Below are 20,153 nucleotides of genomic sequence, written 5' to 3'. Positions count from 1 at the left end.
TTTTATACATTTTCCACAGACCGGGAAGTGCTGGTTTCGCTGTAGGGAAATCTACTTAACAATTAAACGTGACAACATCTTTCATATCCTTTGGTAGCTAATTGGTTCAACAAACAGATCAAATCCATTGTTGCCAGACAGAAAATGGAATATCACAATGGATAGAAATAGTACTCTATGGATTTGTAGGTCAGTTTGGAATAGGCCTAACAGTCATACATACCACTTTATCAAAGACTGGTGGATTGTCATTGATGTCTTCTATGGTGACTTTAATGGTGCAGACATCATCCAGTTCTGGTCGGCCGTTGTCCGTAGCCCTCACACTCAGGTAAACCTCTTTCTCTCTAGACGGTTCATCTCTGTCTAACATCTGGCACAACAAATATGTAATCAGCAACAACTGAACATGTCCAATATATTAAGAGTCCTTGGAGGCAAGCGGTCATCTTGAATAATTTCAAACAGCTGATGAAGAGTTATTAATCGTCCAAAATGTTGGTACAAACACCAAAGTGATTGTAATTTAAACATCTTGTAAACAGTGGGATTAGAAATTTTCTTTGTAGTTTTTAAAATGCTTTGCGAGTTAGAACGTTTAGGTTCGAAGGTCTCTTAAGGAATGGAATATATAAATTTAAAATTAGATCATATTGTAGAAGAGAAAAAAATAAAACATAGAAAGCTAATTTAGAACTTTTCATGAATAACAAATACATAAACCTAGATAAATTGTAAATTAATGTTTTAGTAATCAAAGGCTGAGACCCCCAAATGCATGTTTCATCCCATAAATTCACTGATTGGACCCATTATAAGGGTTGATAAAAATGTTAACTACTGATAAGCCTATGTTTATTATCTTTAATGAGTAGATAAATAAAAGAAATAGGCTACCTTATACAGCCTAATTGTTTGATCAAGTATCTGAACTAAAAAATGTATAGAAAATTGTTGCCCCAGAGAGGAATATTCTGCACAGAAGGTGAGTCGATAAAATTATGAAATGATTAGAACATTGAATTTATTTTTTTATTGGCTATTTTGGTAGGCTTCTAAGAATAATACATTCTTAAATGATCAATTTTTTTCACTTCACCCACCATTATCTATTTAAAATTTTTAGTGTAAGTTACAAACTAAATCCACATTTGATAATGAAATTGATTAACAAAACAATCAGATTTCACCAAAATCTGAATAAACAACCTCCTCCTAATGGCTGCAAGTTTCTCACCACATACTTCTAGCGGTTTAAGTTTATAAAGTTAAATATAGGTAGTTTACTTACCACTGCCGTGCTAATTTCTCCTGTTACGGGATTGATTTTAAACTTGTTTTGTCCAACAGATGTTGATATTAACGTGTAGGTAATGTTACCTCCACTTTCTGGTGGATCTCTGTCTTTTGCTTTCACCTGCCAAATAATTGTTAAGTTAGAGATTGTATGAATTTAATACTGTAGGCTGTAAGTATAGATAAGATGTACGGTACTCATGAATACAATATTTTTGCTTTGATTTCAGAGCTATAGGTCAATCGTTAAAAATTTCATTACTAATACTGTGGTAATAATTTCCTCATTGGCTATTAAAAGTGTGATTGCAAGGAAATGTTTTGAGCTAACTATCCCAACTTAAGATAAGTTAACTCTTCTAGCACAGAAAACCGAATTGGAATATGTTCTATGGTAACTTTACAAATTTTGTTTGGGCTAAATTAACAATTCCACGAGTGAACAATTCAAACATTATATTTATTCAAATTCAATCACAATATCAACCAAAAAGAAAATCAATTCGGCAAATAACTGATCTAGGTTAGTATATACAATGTATAACAATTGGGTTAAAATATTAAATATTTAATGAATATTTTAAGTTGGCACAATTTTGAAAAAATAAACATTAAGTGGTGTGATTAATTTAAATTCAAAAGTTTAATATGTCTTTCAAGTTACAAATTATTCTCTTAAACGGGCAATTAATTTCAAACAATAACATGTTTATCTTGTGGCTGATTTTAATAGGAATACCTTCTTCAGTTACCTCTAGAATAAACTTGACATTAAATTAAATTTACTGATAAAACACTAATAAACCCTTGTATTGTAATAACTATTTAAGTATGTAGGTACCACTGCCCAAAAGTTAGTCATATTATTTTGTATTTTTTAATTTATTTGAAGAGAAATAAGTACCTATCCTATAATAAGTATGGTATGTAAGTAAATATACCTACTGACCAATAAGTTAGTAACATTAAGTTATATAATTTGGTATTTTCAAATTTACTTTGAGAAATGTAGTCTAGTGTTGGCAAAACGGGAATGCCGATGGAGACCAGGTCAAGTCCCTTCAAATGCACACACCCCCACAGGTCTCCATCGGCACTCCCGTTTTGCTTAAACTATAGAAAGTAGGTACCGATGCTAAAAACTACTAAGCCAAGAAAATTGTTTAAATTACTTATGGAGGTTTAGGCTTTAGTAACGTTATCATTAAGTCAGGATCACATGTCATGAAAAAATCATTTTATGTATTGACACGTATCTTATTGTATTCTAGGGCCTACATGAAATCAAGTTAAAACGTTATAGAACATGACACAACTTACCGTAAGCACAGGAGTCCCCGTTGGCTCTTCTTCTTTGACAGAGGGTTGATATTCTAAACAGTTTGTGAACACAGGTTTGTGGTTGTCTACTTGCACACCGCTTCCTCCCATGCTGTACTGTTAACAAAATAACAGAATTGTTAACAAAATACTATGCAGATTAAGCATCAATATTCCTTCTTGCAAAATGTGAAAGATTGGTTGATGGAAACCCATTACCCCTAGCAGGAGTTTTGGAATTCAGATTGCCACACAATGAAAAAAAAAAAATTGTTCAAGGAAAAAACAGAATCAAACCCTGCCTATGGAAATGAGTGTGGTTTTTTAAGTTTTCTCCGTCTTGCTTTTTTCCATGCTTTATTTAATTCAACAATAATTTTCTCCCCTGCCGCAGGTTTTACAATTTTAGTTAGGCTATTATTTATTTTGCATGGTGTGCTCTTTGGATTTTTTTATGTGTTCTTTAAAGACATTTTGTTGGCGAGTCGAGAGAAAATGCTTCTCAGTCTGTATTGTTATTTTAGTTTTTTTTTTTTTTTTTTTATTAGTTTTAGTGACTTCCAAGGTCAATTGTTAAAAGCCGAACGGCTGAATAAATCTTGTTTGAATCTATGTAGCCTATGTACAGACAAGGAAGAATACTCTGAATCTTCTGATTCACTGCAGTGGTATTAAAACAGTGAATAGGTACCTATTTAATGACATGTTTAAATACTATTTGAATTTGGGTGGGCGTAAATATTACAATGGACAAGCGAGAAAGCCTGGACAATTTTATACACTAAAAAGAAAACTGAATTAACACTGTGCTGCATTTCTTGAGCAATCATTGAAAGAGCCTATTTGCAAGCTATGGAAACAGGAAAGTCATAGAACGGTAGAACGCCACCAAGGAGAAGAAATAGAAATAGTGTTTTTTTAGAATTTATAGTCGTTAGGCTATTAACTTATGGACAACCTAATGCGGCTATGAATAAGGCTAGGAAAACAAGATCAGGTTTTGAAAAATGATAAGATATTAGGCTACAAGAAAAATGTTGATTATATCGACTGTTCTTGAGTATTTTCATAATCTTTGAGTCAAATCTTTTGAAAATTATCAGAAATTATGACTGTTATTCGTTTTAAAATAACGCCTGTAATACTTAGCAATTGCTCTTTTAAACAGGTAGCCTATACCGGTACAATAGTGTGAATAAATGTAGGAGATTAACTAAAGTGCAGGCATTTATTTAATACCGGTACCGTACTAAGCTATTAATATTTTGCAAAAACACATTTTAATAACCCCCCCCCCCCCAACAACAAACCTAGTTCATGTAATAGTTAAACATGAGTAGGTAACGGTAACTTTCCAATCAGCACTTTTAAGTTACCGGTACCTAAAATGGAAAACCGCTAGAAGTTAAAAAAGTCTGCAAGTTTGCTGTGGTGGGGGTATTTTGTCCACAGAGGCCTAACTTAGCAAAATTTAAGTGCCTATATCGGTAACTTACGGTAAGTTAGGAACATGGGTTTTAATTTGTTCAAAAGGTGTATTTTTAGAGAATTTCCCTAAAAACAAAGGTAAGTACCGTAGCATTACTGTACCGTAGGTCTAGCCTAATGGTACGGTACCTAAGTAAAGACTTGGCACTTGCGCCCAGGACCAATTTACTTTTTCATATTGATGTCTCCGGAGGCCAAAAACACTGAATTATTCGTTCAAAATGTATATAAGTTATATTAGGGTGTGTGTGTTCGTAGACGCGATAAGCTTAACTTAACTTGAGTAATTTTTTTTAATTTCGATGAAATTTGGTTTGGAGGTAGGCCTATAACTTAAGGCGGGATAGATACCTACCGGTACCTACTTGAATGCGTTCGTGAACCAGCATTATCGGACGATGGGAACGGGGTTTTAGGAAGGGTTTTATGGGGTAAAAATTGTTTTTTTCTAATTTTTGACCCGCAAGCAGCTTATTTTTGAGTCCTTGTATTGTTATTTCAAAACACAAAAGTTTCCTTGGCCTAGCCTCGACTTGGGAAAAAAAACTTTCTTAGGAGTTCACAACCACCACAACTGCCAAATTCCCTAAGTTAGCCTACTTGAAAAGTTAACTTAATTGCACAAGAAGTACGGTAAACACAATGCTCTCTAGCCTTTAACTTAGCAAAACAAATGATAAGTTAATACTCTTTATGATACCCATATTGAACGTAAAAATTGTTAATAACTAAGTTAAATAACTTATATAGGCACAGCTTAACTTGTAGGCCTATGCTAAGTTACGCCTACCAGCAAAACGGCAATCCAAATCTGTTGCACTCGCATTGTTATTTGAAAAGTTCGGCTCCACTAAGAAACAGTCCACAACGTTCACTATATCACTTGACAGCGCACAACACATCATGAGACGACTAGAAGATAATAAAAACTATACATTTTCAGTATTAAACTCGTGAATCAACTAACTACGTACCACGTGTACACAAACTAACTGTAAACAACGTCTAGAACAAAACAACGTTGACAACGAGCGAAACGGGAAACAAAATACGAATTTTGCAAACAGCGAACCTAGCGGCAAGAATCTCAACTAAAAAGGACGACGCGACGAACGCCAGGTGCCAGGTGTTCGGATCAGTGTTTCCATCCGCAAGAAAAAAATATCCCTGGGCCAACGTCAAAAAATCCCTAGTTATCCCTAGTCCGTGTTCTAATAATCCCTCCAATTATCCCTCTTCATTAAATCTAGATAACTTATTATTTTTGCAGCAATACCAATGGATATCATGTATAGCCACCTAAAATATGGTAACTGGTGGTATTATTCTTTAATATCCCATAATATTTATAAAGTAATACTATATAAAAAACATTTTTGCACCATTAAAACCACGGCCATCTTTAACTCCAGGCAGGCCGCGGCCTGGTAGAATTGGCAACGTTGCAAGTACCGTAGTATTGTTTAGCGCCAGACGTCCCATACCCATAAGTTAACATGGAAATAAAACATAATGTAGAATCGAAAACCAAAACAATATAAATTGAAAATCTATTTCTATACATTCAATGTGGAGTCAATATTTTCATAGCCCAGTAACCAAGCTTTCGTATTTATTATAAAAAATACATAAATATCATTATAGCTTATAGCGTTCTCCAAACAATCACCTTTTACAACACTATACTTGCAACGTTGCCACTTCGAAGGCCGCGGCCTCCGGCCTGGAATTAAAGGTAGCCGTGATTAAAAACTGCCTATGTGGTACAAAACAAGATAAATTAACTAAAAAAAATGAAACAAATAGTTATTTTTAAAATTTTATAAACTTATAATTTTCATTTACAAGTAATTACAATTGTTTCAAAAATGTTACTCAAGTGTCCAAATTTCAAACTTATAGTCTTTTTCAAACATGGCCACCATGCATTGGTGAAAAGGTTATACCAAGTTACTTTAACCAAAAAACATCATAGAAATCACCGGCAAACAAAATTAAAACGAAAACAAACATTCGACATACAGGGCACAGAGCTACTAAGAAACAAATACAGTAATCTAGATCCGCCATTACATTCCACCGACCGACTTCAGTCCTTCGCTTGTTTCGTGCAGTGTTGGCTGTTACTCTTCCCCTTGTGTGTTCCGACTTTGAAACACTACGTCACTACCACTACCTACAACCATAGATAAAACATACTCCTTGAGGAGTATCTTCTACAATCGATTTGTTACCAAAATCTGGGGGAAAAGTAGTACAATCAATGCGTTACGGTGTCAATACCTTGCAAAATTAGCCAAAATACAAAAAAAATTAGGTCCTTGACGTTGTTGAAATACAGCCAAAATGTATTATTTGATCAATATTTCAATTTTATAAAGTCAAAGGCCTGAAATCCCTAGAAAATCTAAAAAATCCTTCTATTTCGCTGATTATCCCTAGTTATCCCTCAATCCCTTTTCAATCCCTCGAAGGCCCTAAATATCCCTAGAAAGGGATTTTTATCCCTCAAATGGAAACACTGGTTCGGATTGCTAGCTGCTGGACTGGAGTGAGTTGCTAGGACTGGGACTGGACTGGAAAGTAGCAGACGACCTTCGAGAAACAAACTACTGTAAGCAGTCGAGTTATAGAAGCCTGTTGAAGAATTGAAGAAATCGAATCAAACACGATTACTGACTGAATCACAGTAGGATTAGTACGGGATGATGATAGCACCAACAGATTTTATATGTACATAAAAAAATTATAAATGTTTTGAAATTAAAGGTCTATGTGGTGCAAAATCTACAACTTCTTTGTCATGTAGCCTAATTCATCGTCTTTTTTTAAATACCTGATGTGTTCGGCGTCGTAGAAACACAGAGCAAAGAATTAAATAAAAAATTGAATTTACATCATCTTATGGGGGACACCTGTACATTATTATGGGTTTACAACTTTTACAATTTTTTTAGGCTAACCGTTAAATATTTTATTTATCTCTCTATTAAAAACATCATACGTATTAAATTGAAATATTAAATTTAAATATTAAATATTAAATTTGAAAATTAGTGACCAAAGCTAATATGTATCACGGTAACAGGGGCTAATCAGTATTGTTTTCCTTATCGTATTATTATAACATACATTACATACACAATCATATAGTTACTGTTCCTCAATTCACTTAAGTTTTTGCCTTTGCTAAAAATCTAAGTCTAGATGTTTAAACTTTGTGCGATTTAATATGGACATATTTACGTATTAAATTTATGTATTGTCTGCAGGATAGTTAAAATAAATATTTAATAAATAGAGTGCTAAGGTAGTAGTAGTCAAATTCCAGATAATTTGGTTTACTCTGGGCGCACATTTTCTCTAAAGAATACATTTTCTCTAAAGAATACATTTTCTGCCAATTTATTTTTGATTATGCACTTCATAATATCTTTGACTATTGATACAACGTCAATAATATATTATAACATACTCCTTTTATCTATGATATAACTCACTAAATAAGTTTACTGGACGTGTTCCAAATAGTAGAATAAACATATATTACCAGAATAAAAATCAATGCGAATGAACGTAATCCCATTATTTGAACTTTGGCCAGTATAAAGTCACACATCGTGCACTGATATCACAGAACTTTACCACAGTCACTACACTGATATCACAGCAACAAGCACACAGCGCCGCGACCACTACACACTACACTTCAACTCTCAACTGAGCTGAGTGAGACTGAGAGTCATGAATGAACTGAGTCATCGCGCGACAGTGGCGTGAATCAGAGATAACGTAACGCCACCTCGCTTCTCTTGAAACAGTCAACGAGTCAACGTAGACCCACATCCTACTACTGTACCACCGCCACCGCCACACCCCCGCACCTGGACGACGTGACTTGGCACCTCCCGCAGGACTTAGGACGAGAAACTCCTATTGTAACGTGTAGGGTGTCATTGATAAACATTTCCAACATTCTTCGTTGGTGTGAAATGCTGTTTGAATCAATGAAGGTCACTACAACATAGTTACCCAAAAACAGGCTTGAAACAAAAAGGATGACAAATTCATGCAGTTTATCTAAGGTTTCATAACTTACTGTATCTTGTAAACAATATAATTGAAGGTGTGATTCTAATGAACTCTATCAGCTAAAAATGAAGTGTGTTCAGGCACATTATAGTAGTATGTTTTCTGTGGTTAAGGTTATTAACACTTGAACGATCGTTATAACACTCTAAACTTTGGTCTTGTTACTATATAACGTCGGGCTACCTATTGTTAGATAGAATGACTAATTGACAGGAAAATGGAATCCGGTTGCATAATCGGTTTCACTTTGGATCCACAAGTAAGCTTCGGATTTGAAGGCGAGCACTACATTCAATAACCTGAATAAGTGAAACATTGAATAGGTACTCACAGGTTCTAAACATCACTATATTCGCAAAGAGAAAAGGACGAATTCTGATTTAAAATTTATGAAATTACAAACCAACAAATAAGCCATCAAGTCATTGGACTAACAAGATGAAAACGTGTTCATTTAACAATTTGAAACTATTCGCAATTAAGAAAGAAGCGAGCCTCAATAAAGTAGACTGTTCCGAATTTCACCCCCAGAGAGAACCATTTGGAAGCAATAAGAACTCTAATTGAATTGTTGAGTCGCTGAAAGGGTTCGTAGATAAAACACTCAACAAGTATAGCAGCTACGCCCCCGCCTCGGTTCACCCTCACTCACCCTGCAGGTGCTTCAACCACCGGAACTACGCCGCTGGATCACTACTTCCGGTCCGGGCTACTCGGCCGTCAAACATAAACAAAATTCTCCGTGGGAACTACCATAATACGAGATTTGTAACTAGTTATCATTACTGTGGGTAGAGCCTCTCCTGTTTCAATCAAGTTAGTCGACCTAGAAACATCAGGAGTTGCGAAACGCTCCTTACTTTTTAATTTTTAATTCTATTTGTTTATTACAGTTACAGTTCTGCTTTAAAAATAGCAAAGTATAAATCAATAAGCCCAGCTATGTTTCCACAACACGCCATCTATGTGTAATACTCCAACACGCATAAATCAACAGAAATCAGTTAATCAACCAAAGTCTTCACAGGGTCAACAACTGTTCGTTGATGCTGTACATGCCAATTAAATAAACATAATGTTTATTTAACCTAACCTAGCCCAACTGCCTCCTATAAAACCTGCACTGCACGGCACACATACAGAGTAGATTTCTGTATTTAATTGTTGAAAAACAAGTAGCCTATGGTTATACTGTAGCTACAATTAAGTTATAGCTACAGTAGTAGACTAGAGGAGGTAGATACTTAGTCCGTCCATCTGCACAGTACTTGTATTATAGTATTAACATTTAAATTTTACGGAAAAAATCGGAAAAAATGTATAAATAGTTATACCTTATGAACATGATTAATTTTATTTACGAAATAAATAAAATAGTACACGAGTGTGGTAGACTCAGCGATCACATTTCGACCTGTGCATTGATATTTAAAAATGCACGCCGTTACGGTAAAATAATACACTACTGAATAATAGTATAATTGTTAGTCAATTAAAGTTTACTATAATGTGTTAACTTTGCTTTCTATACGACAGTTTAACCATTTAGATACACAAACATAAATGCAAGAACACGTGTAGGAAGTTGAAGATTGCATTCCAAGACGGAATGTCATTAAACAATCAATGAATCATGTTTATGATAAACAGTGTATGTACAGAACTTTACTTACTTTAATACTTTACAATGAAATGGCGACCATACAATTGTAATTTAAGTAACACCAGTAAAGGCACAATAAGACGTACACGAAACTGTTGAAACTTATTAACGTTAGAAAAAGAAGGAATAAAAAGATAGAAAACAACTCGGTGAAAACAATAAAGAGTCATTACTTTCAACGGGACAGTGAAACATTCGCAAACAAAAATAATACGAAAGAAGTAAATTAAAAGGTGAATTTGCCGGCAGTGGCGGCAGTGTTCAGTGTTCTAATCAATGGGACACATGCAGTGTGGTTTGTCATTAGCTGTTGTTTGATGTGCCGCTGCCACTGCCGCTCACTCATTAGACTCGGGTAACACGATATATTGCTGTGTTTGCTAACAATCTGTTGCGGCTCACTCAAGTACAAGTTTAACTCCCATTGTATTGTTGTAAATCAAGTAAGCTAAGTAATTAAACGTTTATGTCTGGGGAGCGTAGTGAGTAAAATTCTCTCTTGGCAATCAGGTCTTCTCCTGAGAAAGTCGGAAGATTTTTGATGATTTGAAAATATAACTGAACCCCCCAGCTGTCGTAAACATTGCGATAAAATAATCATATTGGCTAGTAAGCCAGCCGATTTAAAAGCTATAATCATTCATTCAACTACTCTTTCTCTTATCCTCGACATAAGATAGACTAGACCTGATGCGTCGGCGGCGTAGGCATTCAATCCTCTGACGATAATTAAGCCTATGTCATGTTTGTTATTTGTTGCAAAGCCATTAATAGTAATTTGAGTGTTTTCGCCGCTTGAAACAAAACACGAAGTGGAAATATTAAAATGCGCACGGTTTTGTGGGTTATTGCTTGTTTACAGTCTCCGAGTAACTTGAGGTTATAGCTTAACCATTATCGGTCTCCATACAATGATTTACAGCTGTTGTAATGTTTAGTACGGGCTTTACGTGGGTAGAAAAGTCTGTTAGGAAACGTAAACTTGAGTCTAATGGTTTGCTCTACGCATACTTAATGAACAATGCGGGTAGCGTGAACGAATCAGCCAGCGATTAATGTGAAGGGATTATTGTTTATCAATCGATATTGCGATAGTGCGAACGTTTAATATATTTTTTAATTCCAGGATTTACAAATTGCATATACAAATTGCAATTAGTATTATATTGGACAGACTGGTAGAAACTTTAACTGTAGATTCCAAGAACATACAAGATTAAAATCTAAAAACCCTACAAGTGTATAAAATCAAACTACATGGAACATCTATTGAAAATAAACCAAATTTATCAAAAATTCTAAATATAGCCACCGTAAAAGGATCCAGACAAATATACTTAACACGGTGAAAATAAATAGAGTAAAACCAAATATATGAACAAAATCTTATAAATGAAATAAATAAAAAAGAAAGAAAAAACCATCTTATCCTACCTATGATGCAAGGCAAATTTTTGAAAATCATATTAAAATGCAATTATAAATAATTTATATTTCTGTTTATTTGAATCATCAACTAATAATTGGCGTTTTAAAGGAACTAATCTATTGTGCGATTGCAATGGGTCGTTTCCAGGAAATAACAAAGTAATCATGATGGCGTTTAAACGTTATAACATATGTGTTGTTGTGGTATTACATTAATGAGATTAATGTATGATTAATGAGTGATTTCAGAAACTGTGTGGAATTTTATCAGATTAGCAGCAGGAAGTTTTACTTTAGATTGGGCTGCAATTGACAAGAACGTTATTTGTTGAACCACGTATTATTATTTTTGTTCGATCACACACTACGTTTTCTGAAATAATGTGGTAATAATCACTTGCATTAAGTATATTAAAAATTTCCCGTTTCCGAAAAAAAACATTTTTATAGTAGATTGCTTTAAATAATACAGTGCAACAACCCGAAAATGTTTACAGTTTGCTTGAAATAATGTTTCGTGCGATCGAGTCCGTCCTAAGAATTTAAATAAGAATTATTCTGTCTGTACCATAACTCAGGATGAAGTGTTTAAACTCAAGCTGCAACTTCTCACTCAAAGATTCCTCAGATATTATTTCTTCGTCGATATTATACATTTCGCTCTGATTTCCTCGATGAAAATAGTTTCACGATGTTTTTTTAAATGCAAACATATTTATAAGTCGTGTAGAATTTGCAAGCACTGTATAGCTTTTTTACTTAAGTCTTAGTATATTTTTAAGGCCTTAGCTATCTTTTTATCCATCCCTATCAGTAAAAGCTTTTAAAAGGCACTCATTTTAGCATTTATGTTGAGAAATGGTACTAATAGGATGGATTTTTAAGGAGATTAATTTGAACCAGATTATTTTATAGATACTGTTAACTAATAGCATATACTCTGAAGTGTTGTATAGTGCAATTTTTTTTTCAACAAGAAATTGATTAGTTATAAAACTTATTTTGAAAATTAAATGCAGCTTTAACTGGTAAATGAATTAGACAAATTGTGGAGTTTGAATGTAAGACATCATCACAAGCAGCTCGTGACAGGCGACGAATCCTTTCAATATAATTAGTTTCCAACTCAGTTCTGAGCATTTATTACAAACAATATTTCTTCGATATTAACTTCTGTCAAAAGATTACAAACATTGTTGAAGATAAAAGCGGCCTTAATAATGAGAAAACTTATTCCGTTTGAATTTCCAATTTTCTTTTTTATATTTGGAACAATTGTTAGGATTGTTAACTTTTTGAACTTCTAAGAAACGTTTGACTGTCATGATTTTTATTCAAATTCAAATTAATATTGTTTTTAGTCAAACAGCGTATGAAAAGGGATGTCAAGTATAATGATGCCACGCTACAGTAGCACTTATATTGTCAAACTACAAGCTAATGTAGTGATAGACAAACATGAAGGTCTGTTTTCTATTCAAATAGCATGGTTACTACAGTAATCAATAATTAGGTTTGCTGCTACTGGGAAGGTAAAAAAATGGGATTTATATTGAAATATTAATACTGAACCTTGTAAATAAACATTTGTGCCAAATTTGATCAAGTATATCCCTTAACAGGCAAATTACAAGTATTTATTTATTCTAAGTAAGAATTTAAAATTACAGTTTGTTTGGAGTTTTCTCCGTAACCATTTTAGGCATACAACCACACTTAAACATACTAAAATTAATTAAATTAATAAATTAAATTATTTGTTGTTTTAAGCTCCACAAAATAGTGTGTAAATAAATTGTGAAATTGCTTGTGTTGATGTTAAACTAAACCCCCAATTTTCCCCCATAACACCCTTACCTCATAGTTCAGCCATGCTGATTCGCGAAGTCGTTCAAATTAATGTAGATAGACACGTGTCAACTAATTTCATACAAATTGAATGAGTTACTCGAGTTATCGCGCTAATGGACATACTTATATACAATATACATACGGGGCTACAAACGCAACCCAAATATTAAAAGTAGGCCTACTGTGAGACACATTTTAATGACAAAACAAGCTAATGTGTTGGTAACACTGTTTTCTTCACATTATTGCTTAATTTTCTGTTTTATTCACTAAAATAAATCATTGGCTTAAAGCTAAGAAAGGTTTAAAATTAAGTTTCCAGGTGTAATTACCTAATAAATAAACTATTATTGATATGTAAATTGAGGGAAACCAGATCTGTTGCAAACGAAAAAATCATACACCCACAATATATACTCTACTTGAGTTTCTAAAACACCACGTTGGGCCTTATTTACAATAAATTCCCAATAACACTAAAATTCATAGTGACTAACTATGCAACAATGCATAGCAGCTGATTGGCAATGATAACAGGGATACCAACACATAAGCTTGTTTTCTCATCAAACAGCGCCTCACAGTACTTGTAGACCCCTAATATTTTTGTTAAGTAAAAATCCCCCTATATTTACATACAAGGATTTGAACGGATAGTGTTTTTGGCCCTTGGGAACATCAATTCAACCAATATGTTACAGACAAATAATAAAGTAATTATGAGTTTTATTTGCACAACCAAACGTTAGCAATATGTATATGTTTTCATTATTATAACGTTTTGAGTGCTGTTGAGAGACAGCAGACACCTAAAATGTTATTAATTCATTAGTTTTGACCGGGTGGAAAGGTGGAGGGGATGGGGTAAAACCCCATATAAAGTACACCTACTACTGTTATAGCTAAATCCTACTCCTCATATATTGCAGTCTGCAAATAGGTCAAATTAATAGTTGGAACTTGTGTTGTTACATCTACAATAATATGTCAGTTAGCTATAGTGTTGTAGCAGGATAATCGCAAACAATCTAGGGTATATTTCCCCGATTATATATAGATAGTGCTATATCATCGTATTTGTTCGTGATAACAATATCCATTCCTAGTTTCACAGTGACACAGAAATCTTGGCAAAGATAAAGAAGATACTGTATCACCAATTATAATATTAATGTCTTAAAACTAGTATATCGCTAGACTAGCAACACACCGTACAGAGACAAAGTAGATACTGTATCAACATTCCTCAGACCAGTATGACACCAGCGTCCAGTCTAGTCAGCTCAACTGCACGTGTGATGTGGGTAGGTGGCTGGCTGATACCGCACGTTCCCTACACGAGTGACTACTAGTAGCTTGTTGAATGAGGTCCATATAGCAATGCTTACATTTGTCCAGTGGATAGTGTGTATAGTATAAACTCGAGAATCGGTTGAGCAGTATTAAACTTTTAGTAAAATTTTTATTCGTAATTGTATTATAAGCTGACTACTACGAGGTTAGTAACTTCACTCTTTCGAGATTAGGTAGATTTTAGCCCCGACTGTCTGACCTAGTTAGGACGTCTCTACTTATAGATAGCTATGGCTGTGTACGATATTAATAATGTTTGGGTAATTCCTATTTTATTAGGTCTACAATTAGTAAGCTAGGAGTTGGTAAGTAGGAGAAAGACAGTGTTTGGGTAGCGAGCCAAAAATGTAGTCTTACATGTTACTGCAATACTGAACTTATGGCTACAAAAAATGTTAGTGTATATAGTTTAACCTGGAGGAGAGTGAATGAGGAGTGTAGGATAAATAAGGCGAACTTGCTACCTACTTACTTATCCAACCATGATTTTTTTACTGATAACCCCTATGTTTCATATATAATATATATTTTTATTTTCTATCCCAGTTTAAAGAACTCGAACGTGCTGTACAACTGCTCCGTTGAAAGCATCTGTGTCTGTTATCACGTTAGAAAGACTTGCTTGGTCGTCCGGGTGTGTAATCATATCATGGTGAAGCTGACAAATTGTTGTTCCCAGTACACGTTCATGGAAGAGCCTTTTCTAACCCTTCCATCGTTAAAAATAACATTTTGTCCAGTTCTTACTCAATCGTTCTTGCCTCACTCAATATACTAATCACACTTGCTCCTCACCATATAGAGTAGCCTACCTACAACTGCTCTATCATCAATACAGTAGTCGACCTAGCGTTGTATGGGCAAATCCTTCATGCAACTGTTTCATCAGCAACTATCAGAAGCCTTTTGAATTGTAACTCGTGCGTTCTATGCATCAAACACATTTTAGTATGTATACATTATTTTCATAGTAGTCAAAAATAACTAGTTACATTACTACCGTGTAAAATTCGAAACGTAATTTCTAATGGCTAAGGTTTCCTTGACAAACAATTTGTATGAGGTGTTCATATTTTACTGCATTTTAATTTAATCTTCCATTCGTCGCCCTCTTAGTTTCCGGTATTTCCACCAAAAGCTGCCACCCGCCTATCTATTATACTTCGAACGTTGGTTTCAACAGGAAATATATTTAACAACCACTTTCAAAGTAAAGATTCTATAGAGTTGCAGCATTTTGATGTTATGCGAACCTAAAAATGTATGTGACAATGCTATTTCCTAAACTTCTAAATATTACAGCGCACTGTATACAGGGTGTCCCACGAGAGGTGTCTCAAATTGATTACGGGATAACAGCTAAACGTACAAGGATGAAATAAAATTATTTCCCACTAAATCAACCCCAAGGAAAAACGTAAAAATATTTTTAACTTTTTTCAAATACAGGGTGTGCCAAAAACTGAGGGTCACTAGTTCGAATCTCGGAATTTTCAAATGTAAACATATGTCATGTTATACATCATTTTAAAGGTATCAAATAGACAAACATTTTGGTGAAAACAGAAATTAATTATCTTTTTCCGTTTCAAAATGTCGGCAGTTTTTTTTAAAGAAATCTATATTTTTTTAATACTCTGTATTTCCTATACCAATGCATTTAGCACTTCTCCGGTTGCATTTTCTTACTCGTTATGAAATTAGCTTTACTGTGATATGCAACAAGTAACGGTTTTTTGAAATAATAAAAAATCCAAAAAAATCTATTTTTGAAAATTTACAAATGCTCATTGTTCAAAATTTTCAAATAGCAACATATGTCAAGTGGCACATCATTTTATAGGTTTTTCAATTCCTAACAACTTTGTAGTTTACACTTACTTCGTATCTCTTTTAGTTTTTGTGTAAATAACAAAAAACCTAATTTTCCTATATCAAATGCATGTTATTTGGGTTTGACATGGTTCAACACTAAATGAAATGAAGCCTTTAGTGTCAAACCCAAATAACATGCATTTGATATAGGAAAATTAGGTTTTTTGTTATTTACACAAAAACTAAAAGAGATACGAAGTAAGTGTAAACTACAAAGTTGTTAGGAATTGAAAAACCTATAAAATGATGTGCCACTTGACATATGTTGCTATTTGAAAATTTTGAACAATGAGCATTTGTAAATTTTCAAAAATAAATTTTTTTGGAATTTTTATTATTTCAAAAAACCGTTACTTGTTGCATATCACAGTAAAGCTAATTTCATAACAAGTAAGAAAATGCAACCGGAGAAGTGCTAAATGCATTGGTATAGGAAATACAGAGTATTAAAAAAATATAGATTTCTTTCAAAAAAACTGCCGCCATTTTGAAACGGAAAAAGATAACTAATTTTGGTTTTCGTAAAAATGTTTGTCTATCAATTACCTTTAAAATGATGTATAACGTGACATATGTTTACATTTGAAAATTTCAAGATTCGAACTAGTGACCCTCAGTTTTTGGCACACCCTGTATTTGAAAAAAGTTAAAAATATTTTTACGTTATTCCTTGGGGTCGATTTAGTTGGAAATAATTTTATTTCATCCTTGTACGTTAAGCCGTTTTCCAGTAATCGATTTGAGACACCTCTCGAGGGACACCCTGTATTATTCAGCACATTATTCTTATTTAAATACTAACATTGACTTCGTAATATTCCAGACAAATACCGATACAAACCATTATATTGATTAGAGAATGAAAAGTAATTGAGAAACATCCAGCCAATATAAAAAAAAAGTACCTGCACCAATAGTTTTACCTAACAATAAGTTTATGTACAACTTAAAATATTCCGCGGATAAATGTAAAGTATAACCGCGTATTAATCGTTATACATCCCTTCTTTGAGCTGAAAGAGGGTTTTTGTAGACGTAATATATCGGGTAAAGTTGATGCGGAAAGCGATTGTTGCTGAAAGTAGAGAATGTTCGCCACAAAGAGATTAAGCGCATAGAAGAAAGGATATTACGGCTTGGCCGTCTACTCGGGGCTTTGAACAATGCATGAGTTTGCCCTTGAATTGGAGACTACAAGAAGTGCATACTTGTGTAGCAAACCATGTATAGTTTCGCGAACTTACACGAGGATATTTGCACATATTATCTATATAAGCTACGGTTATTTCCTTCTTAGGATAAAGCTGCGTTGTTTACAAGTCGTTAGAAGTTAGGGTTTAAATTTGCATTGAAATAGTGGAAGCTAAAACAAATTAAATATAGTATAGTAGGCTACTTCGTATTGAATGGTGTTTTGTATTCCCTTTTTCGAGGAAACAGTCTGAACTTTGGTTGTCTACAGTTATTTGGCTCGATAGCACATTTCTTAAGCAACACATTAGGCCTGTAGCGTCAACATATTACTAGAAATAATCTGACAATTCTTCACGTCGGCTGATAAAATAATCTGGTAAAGTCAAAACCAAGTCACTGTAGTATCTTCTCGGTGGCGGCGTTGTGAATTGGTTATGATAACACTGTCTAAACAGTTTAAGAGTAAAGTTAGCGATTCTACGGCAGAGTTGAGGCAATGGAGTTAATGTGGTGAATAGATAACACAGCTCGCTCCACCAGAGACGACACGGGGGCGACACATAGAGTATAGAATAGAGAATTGAGGATATATGTGATTGAGTATAGAGTACACAGCATATAGTACAGAACATAAAAACACATTTGATAGTAGAGATTATATAGCGGAGTATATGTGACAATAGCATATCATATAGAGCTTAGACTACAGAGCATTGAGCAGAGAGTAGATAGCACGAATTAGAGAGCTAGATAGAGAATAGAGGACAAATTATAAAATATACGAAAAGTTTACTCATACCTCACTACATACAACATTAATTCCTAAGCCAATCATTACGCACCGTAAATAATACTGTACAACTGGAAATATAGAAAACATTAATATCTAAAGTAAAAGAGAAGTAAATAATACCAAACGTTAAATAAAATAGGCCGACATAAATAAATCAGGACATGACACTTCAAGTTGTTTACCGCCCTGTTCTTTGCAAATCGCAATCCATGTTTCATATTTTATGTTCGACATGAAGCACTTTTATTGCAGGTTCACAGTCTTATAGAATGGTGTTTATTAGTTGTTTGTTCTTGTTTGCTCTTGGAAGTACAGTACATAGTATGGTATGCAATAAGTAATAAGTTCTTGTTACTCATATTCATATTCATTTGAGATGGAGACGCCACCTAAGTGAGTATTTTACCCCAAATGAATTTCCTCAATTAAATATAAAATTTTTAACGATGGTATTGCAATTGCTACTAATAATATAGCTATACTAATAATATATAATATATGAGTGAAGGACGAGTGATGAATGGAGTGTGAGGGCTTGTGTAGCTTTGTTAATTAATTGGCATAAGGTAATTGCCACAGCATAACGGTACTCTTTACAGTGGTGACTTTAGGGGGCGGTTTGGGAGCTCGGTATTAGCGCTAGTCCGCGACTAAATCCGGATATTTCCGGTATTTTAGGCTGCCGCCTCGAAAACGGGTTTGTGAGCTCGGGATCAGTTAGGCGTGCGCCTAACTTGTGCAGGGATAATCTCGCGCCTAAATATTGTTGGTTTGGGAGTCAAGTAGACTTAGGCGCCAGCCCAAGAGATAGTCTCGGTGGGTTTGGGAGACCAATTTCGGGACTAAGAGATATGTTTTCGTCATAAAAATCAGTGAGTTTAGTCCCCAACTTTAGTCCTGCCAGGGGGCAGGTCTAAGTCGACATCATGCCGGTATTAGCTCATTAGCAAGTTAATTGTTTACATATTAAGTAAAAGAATGTTATATTGGAATTCGTTATTAAATTCCGAACAATTTCATTACCCTCAAAGTATATTTGATAAAAGTTTTTTTTTAGGTTTCTGTTGTTCAAAATAATAAAAAAATCTTGCGGGAAGTAATTTAACGAAATATTATTTTGTTTTTGTCTTAACTGTTAACTTCAATAAAAATATGGAGCCTGAATATAATTTATTTCAACTGATAGTTTGGTTATAAGCACCCGTACCTTACCTTAATTATAAATATTATATTAGCTTGGGAAAAATTAGCAACCGCATACATGCCCCCCCCCCCCCCCCCCACTCACCTCCTACGAAAGAGTGAAGAGATAATAAACAAAACATAAAAAAACTGCAAATAGCTCACAGTTATAATCGTTTTATTTTTATTGCGTATCAATAATCCCGCCACAGAAAACCTACAGACTACGCGAATATCCAATAACCTAATAGGACTTTCAATTAAATTTATTTAAATAGCTTTAGGTTTAACAAGTAACTAGAACTACCTACGTGTAAGTATACTACTACAGGGAGGGCAATAAAGTGTGTTTTTACTAAAATATTAACAGCTTTATATAAAATAAATAAATTTGCCAAGTTTCATCAAAATATATCCATAAACTACAAAACTACAACAGTTAACTTCTCCATGAGAATCACATGGAAGTTTTAAATTTAAGATTTTTTGAATAGTCTCTGTAGCCATTAACCGTACAAAACATTTTAAGATACTAATTTGTTTTTTATACTCTTTAAAATATTTTAAAGATAAAGATTTATGTTTTAGGGGGTTAAAATTGAGGTAAAAAAACTATTT

General features: G+C 33.9%; 1 protein-coding gene across 1 annotated transcript in view; it reads right to left on the bottom strand.

The window, feature by feature from the left end:
• The window catches only part of LOC128986792 (DE-cadherin-like), a 478,258-nt gene that overhangs the window by 38,334 nt on the left and 419,771 nt on the right, over positions 1-20,153 (bottom strand). The window contains exons 3-5 of the mRNA XM_054407314.1: positions 2,617-2,733; positions 1,292-1,417; positions 224-373 (exon numbers count right to left, since the gene is read on the bottom strand). Coding sequence (XP_054263289.1) covers positions 224-373; positions 1,292-1,417; positions 2,617-2,733 — 393 coding nt within the window. The remainder of the gene's footprint in view (positions 1-223; positions 374-1,291; positions 1,418-2,616; positions 2,734-20,153) is intronic.

The sequence above is a fragment of the Macrosteles quadrilineatus genome, unplaced genomic scaffold, assembly GCF_028750875.1.
Source record: "Macrosteles quadrilineatus isolate MER2022 unplaced genomic scaffold, UCM_ALF_1.0 Scaffold_2__2_contigs__length_208266976, whole genome shotgun sequence".
In the NCBI taxonomy this organism is placed as follows: domain Eukaryota; kingdom Metazoa; phylum Arthropoda; class Insecta; order Hemiptera; family Cicadellidae; genus Macrosteles; species Macrosteles quadrilineatus.
The sequence above is the reverse complement of the archived record's forward strand: the minus strand, read 5'-3'. Positions and strand labels throughout refer to the sequence as shown.